The following is a 6,218-nucleotide window of genomic DNA, read 5'->3' on the forward strand; positions in this document are numbered from 1 at the left end:
TTTTTTTTTTTTGAGACAAGAATCTCACTCTGTCACCTAGGCTGGAGTGCAGTGGCACACTGCAACCTCCTCCTCCTAGGTTCAAGCGATTCTCCTGCCTCAGCCTCCTGAATAGCTGGGATTACAGGTACCCGCCACCACGCCCAGCTACATTTTGTATTTTAAGTAGAGACAGGGTTTCATCATGTTGGCCAGGCTGCTCTCGAACTCCTGACCTCAGATGATCCGCCCCTCTCAGCCTCCCAAAGTGCTGGGATTACAGCCGTGAGCCACCGCACCCGGCCCAAAATTTTTTTAAATAATAATGTAGTATCTCCAAAATGACTTAATTCATTTTATTTATTTATTTATTTATTTTATTTTTTGAGACAGAGTCTCGCTCTGTCACCCAGGCTAGAGTGCAGTGGTGCGATCTCGGCTCACTGCAACCTCCGATTTCCGGGTTCACACCATTCTCCTGCCTGAGCCTCCTGAGTAGCTGGGACTACAGGCGCCCGCCACCTCGCCCGGCTAATTTTTTATAATTTTAGTAGAGATGGGGTTTCACCGTGTTAGCCAGGAGGGTCTCGATCTCCTGATCTCGTGATCCTCCCACCTAGGCCTCCCAAAGTGCTGGGATTACAGGCGTGAGCCACCATGCCTGGCCTATTTATTTTTTTTAGACAGGGTCTTACTTCATTGTCCAGGCTGGGGTGAACTGGTACAATCATAGCTCACAGCAGCCTCAAACTCCTGAGCTCAAGCAATCCTCCAGCCTCAGCCTCATGAGTAGTTGGGACTACAGGTGTGTGACACCACACCCAGCTAATTTTTAAATTTTTTGTAGAGATGAGGTCTCATGACATTGCCCAGGCTGGTGTTGAACTCCTGGCCTGAAGTGATCCTCCCACTTTGGCCTCCCAAAGCTCTGGGATTACAGCCATGAGCCACACGCCCAGCCCGACCTTCCCATTTTACAGGAGATGCTGGAACTTCACATTTTGTGGGCTTCTCTGCACAATGGTTTCCACTAGTGGCTCACATTGAAACAAATGCATCTGAGGCCCAGCCAAGTCCACAGGCTGCAGCTGATGGCTCCCTCCCACCTGCCTGTCCCCAACCTCCTCGGAGCACCCATGACCAAGCTACAGACGTGTCCACATGGATGCTGGCTTGTGTGGAATCCAAGAGGGCATGAATGGGGACACCCCGCCCAAACTCCCTTCTGACCTCCTGGGGTCCAACTCACTTGGTGATGGTGAGCAGCGTGGCCTGGGATGTAACGTCCCAGATCTTGATGCACCTGTCCATTGAGACAGAAGCCACCCTCTGGCTGTCGGGGTCAAAGCAGCATGACGTGATGGTCCTTGTGTGATGATCTGCAGAACAGAGAAGAAAGGGACTCGAGATCACGCCTTCCACATGCTGGGCTGGACGACTCCCACGACTTCCCCAGCCAGTGACAAGATGACAAAACACAATTCCAGTTTTCATGAGGAGCTACGCACCTGCACAAACATTCCTGAGTGACTACTATGTCCCAGGCTTTGAACCGGGAGCACACGTGGCCCGTTCCCTGCCCCTGCAGAGCTCCCAGTGTGATGGAGGAGACACCCCGGAGCAGGCAATGACCTGCCACATGCTGCGGGTCATAAGATGAGTGCACGGGCCACCAAGGCCCAGACAATAGAAGCCTGGCCACCCTGAGGGGTCCAGGAAGGGCCCGAAAAGGCGGCAAGGGAAGCAGAAATGGAAGAGCACTCTAGAAAGAAGGAACGGTGCTTGCAAAGGCCTGGGCTGGATCACGGAGCAGTGTGGGGCAAAGCTGGAGTCTGAAGCGTGGTGGGGGCATAGTGTCAGGTGGGCTATTAGAGGCTACTAGGGAGGCTGTGGGGCAGTGTACATGGTATAGTGCCACGTCGTTAAAAAGAAACACAAAGCACATACGAGAAGCAGTGTTGTGTGTGCAAATGTGTACGCACAGGTACACACACAGGGTTCAGCAAGGCCACCCAGCAGCGTATGGTTCATAACAGTTGCCTCTGGGGAGGAGACAGGACAGACACAGCAGCCTTTTGCTTTTTTCTTTATATAATGAATGATTTCTTTTTTTATTTTTGAGACAGAGTTTTGCTCTGTCACCTGGGCTGGAACGCAGTGGTGCAATCTCAGTTCACTGCAACTTCCGCCTCCTGGGTTCCAACAATTCAACCTCAGCCTCCTGAGTAACTGGGATTACAGGCGCCCGCCAGCATGCCCAGCTAATTTTTGTATTTTTAGTAGAGACGGGGTTTCACCATGTTGGTCAGGCTGGTCTCGAACTTTTGAGCTCAGGTGATCCACGCGCCTTGGCCTCCCAAAGTGCTGGGATTACAGGCGTGAGCCATCGCGCCCAGCCCATAATGAATGTCTTTACAATGATTACACATTTTTTTAACTTTAATTTTAGATAATTGTAAACTCACATGGAGGTGTAAGGAAAAACAGAGAGATCAGCCATATCCTTCACCCAGCAGCCCCTATAGTAGTAACTGTCATATGACAATTACTATTCCTATATTTTAAAAATAGGCCGGGTGCAGTGGCTCATGCCCACTTGAGGCCAGGAGTTTGACATCAGCCTGGGCCATGTAGCGAGACCCCATCTCTACAAAAAAAAAAAAAAAAAAAAAAAAACAGGTAAAAAAATAAACAAAGGTTGTTTTTCGGGTTTTTTTTTTTTTTTTTTTTTTTTTTTTTTTTTTTTTTGAGACAGAGTCTCACTCTGTGTCCCAGGCTGGAGTGCAGTGGCCGGATCTCAGCTCATTGCAAGTTCCGCCTCCCGGGTTTACACCATTCTCCTGCCTCAGCCTCCCGAGTAGCTGGGACTACGGGCGCCCGCCACCTCATCCAGCTAGTTTTTTGGGTTTTTTTTTTTTTTTTTTTTTTGTATTTTTTAGTAGAGACGGGGTTTCACCGGGTTAGCCAGGATGGTCTCGATCTCCTGACCTCGTGATCCGCCCGTCTCGGCCTCCCAAAGTGCTGGGATTACAGGCTTGAGCCACCGCGCCGGGCCGAAAGGTTGTTTTTTTAAGGAAAGGAAGGAGGAAGGGAGAGGAAAGGCCTGCAGGAGCTGAGCAGGAGGGACCGCAGGGGTGGGGCAGGAGACCCCGAGGAGGCCCCTGAGCAGGGCTGAGGCTGCCTGGGGCGGGTGCAGGGCCAAGTGGGAGTCTTGGGCCTGTGGGATGGATGGAGAGTGGCCCCCTCCAAGATATAAAGAGAACAGACTGGTAAGGGCCGGAACCCTGGTTCTTGGGGGCACATGGCCTTTGTCCCATGGCCTCAGCCCCACTTCCTCCCTAATCAAATCCAAACATCTTACTGGGGAGCCTGGAATACCAGCCCCCACATCCCACCCCCCATTCTGGCTTCTTTCTGTGTATCCAAACCCATCCCACCTTTCAAGCAAAAGCCTTGGTTCCATCTGCCTCCTCCAGAAGTCTTCCTTCTCCAGTGCCCACCCTCTCACCCTCCAGACTTTTTGCAAGCAATGGCTGTTGTGGGGTGCAGTTCACATCTGTACCTTCCATCCCCAGGAACACGCTTCCTTCCTAGAAGAATGGAGTTCTATCACCTCCCCCTACCGGGGGTCCAACCCAAAGCTGCCTGAGACTTGGTCAAGCTGCAACGCGCCCACTGGGCAGGCATACGTACCAGCAGCTTGCCTGTCTCCAGGTCCCAGGCCCTCACAGTCTTATCGTAGGATGCGGCAATGACTCTGGAAATAAGATGATGCACATTGTTTCTTTTTTTTGTTGTTGAGACGGAGTCTCACTCTGTCACCCAGGCTAGAGTGCAGTGGTGCAATCTCAGTTCACTGCAACTTCCGCCTCCTGGGTTCCAACAATTCAACCTCAGCCTCCTGAGTAACTGGGATTACAGGCGCCCGCCAGCATGCCCAGCTAATTTTTGTATTTTTTGGGGCAAAGCTGGAGTCTGAAGCGTGGTGGGGGCATAGTGTCAGGTGGGCTATTAGAGGCTACTAGGGAGGCTGTGGGGCAGTGTACATGGTATAGTGCCACGTCGTTAAAAAGAAACACAAAGCACATACGAGAAGCAGTGTTGTGTGTGCAAATGTGTACGCACAGGTACACACACAGGGTTCAGCAAGGCCACCCAGCAGCGTATGGTTCATAACAGTTGCCTCTGGGGAGGAGACAGGACAGACACAGCAGCCTTTTGCTTTTTTCTTTATATAATGAATGATTTCTTTTTTTATTTTTGAGACAGAGTTTTGCTCTGTCACCTGGGCTGGAACGCAGTGGTGCAATCTCAGTTCACTGCAACTTCCGCCTCCTGGGTTCCAACAATTCAACCTCAGCCTCCTGAGTAACTGGGATTACAGGCGCCCGCCAGCATGCCCAGCTAATTTTTTTGTATTTTTTAGTAGAGACGGGGTTTCACCGGGTTAGCCAGGATGGTCTCGATCTCCTGACCTCGTGATCCGCCCGTCTCGGCCTCCCAAAGTGCTGGGATTACAGGCTTGAGCCACCGCGCCGGGCCGAAAGGTTGTTTTTTTAAGGAAAGGAAGGAGGAAGGGAGAGGAAAGGCCTGCAGGAGCTGAGCAGGAGGGACCGCAGGGGTGGGGCAGGAGACCCCGAGGAGGCCCCTGAGCAGGGCTGAGGCTGCCTGGGGCGGGTGCAGGGCCAAGTGGGAGTCTTGGGCCTGTGGGATGGATGGAGAGTGGCCCCCTCCAAGATATAAAGAGAACAGACTGGTAAGGGCCGGAACCCTGGTTCTTGGGGGCACATGGCCTTTGTCCCATGGCCTCAGCCCCACTTCCTCCCTAATCAAATCCAAACATCTTACTGGGGAGCCTGGAATACCAGCCCCCACATCCCACCCCCCATTCTGGCTTCTTTCTGTGTATCCAAACCCATCCCACCTTTCAAGCAAAAGCCTTGGTTCCATCTGCCTCCTCCAGAAGTCTTCCTTCTCCAGTGCCCACCCTCTCACCCTCCAGACTTTTTGCAAGCAATGGCTGTTGTGGGGTGCAGTTCACATCTGTACCTTCCATCCCCAGGAACACGCTTCCTTCCTAGAAGAATGGAGTTCTATCACCTCCCCCTACCGGGGGTCCAACCCAAAGCTGCCTGAGACTTGGTCAAGCTGCAACGCGCCCACTGGGCAGGCATACGTACCAGCAGCTTGCCTGTCTCCAGGTCCCAGGCCCTCACAGTCTTATCGTAGGATGCGGCAATGACTCTGGAAATAAGATGATGCACATTGTTTCTTTTTTTTGTTGTTTTTTTTTTTTTTTTTGAGACAGGGTCTCCTTCTGTGGCCCAGGCTGGAGTGCAGTGCAGTGGTGCAATCCTGGCTCACTGCAACCTCCGCCTCCCAGGTTCAAACGACCCTCCTGCCTCAGCCTCCCGAGTAGCTGAGATTACAGGCGCCCACCACCATGCCCAGCTAATTTTTGTATTTTTAGTAGAAATAGGGTTTTGCCATGTTGGCCAGGCTGGTCTCACACTCCTGACCTCAAGTGATCCACCTGCCTCGGCCTCCCAAAGTGCTAGTATTATAGGCGTGAGCCACCGCGCCTGGCCAAACATTGATTCTTAACAACAGAGACAGTTAGGTCTGCGGTCCTTTCCATCCTCCCCTCCCCTCCTTTCCTTTCCTTTTTTGAGACAGGATGTCACTCTGTCATCTAGGCTGCAGTCCAGTGGGGCAATCCTAGCTCACTGCCACCTTGAGCTTCTGGGCTCAAGTGATCCTCCTACCTCAGCCTCCTGAGTAGCTGGGACTGTGAGCACTCACCATCATGCCTGGCTTTTTTTTGTTTTTTTTTTTTTTAAAGAGACAGAGTCTCACTATGTTGCCCAGGCTGGTCTCTCCTGGCCTCAAGTGATCCTCCCACCTCAGCCTCCCGAAGCACTGGAATTATAAGAATGAGCCACCATGTCTGGCCTGCCTGTGACTTCTATGAAGACTTTTTTCATTTTTCTAATTTAGGACCAAGATTATAAATAATACAATCATCTTTAAAAGACTGCTCCATCACCCACCCTAGGGACCATTCTGTTCTCATTGAAACTAGAGAGAACCAGCCAAGCAAGGTGGCTCACGCCTGTAATCCCAACATTTTGGGAGGCTGAGGCAGGCAGAACACCTGAGGTCAAGAGTTCAAGACCAGCCTGGCCAACATGGTGAAACCCCGTCTCTACTAAAAATACAAAAATTAGCCAGGCGTGGTG

General features: G+C 51.7%; 1 protein-coding gene across 1 annotated transcript in view; it reads right to left on the minus strand.

Moving 5' to 3' along the window:
* Positions 1-6,218, minus strand: part of WDR88 (WD repeat domain 88) — a 77,748-nt gene that overhangs the window by 46,962 nt on the left and 24,568 nt on the right. The window contains exon 6 of the mRNA XM_011995277.1: positions 1,229-1,358. Within this exon, the coding sequence (XP_011850667.1) occupies positions 1,229-1,358 (130 nt within the window). The remainder of the gene's footprint in view (positions 1-1,228; positions 1,359-6,218) is intronic.

This window comes from Mandrillus leucophaeus, unplaced genomic scaffold (genome assembly GCF_000951045.1).
Source record: "Mandrillus leucophaeus isolate KB7577 unplaced genomic scaffold, Mleu.le_1.0 Scaffold48, whole genome shotgun sequence".
Taxonomy (NCBI): Eukaryota; Metazoa; Chordata; class Mammalia; order Primates; family Cercopithecidae; genus Mandrillus; species Mandrillus leucophaeus.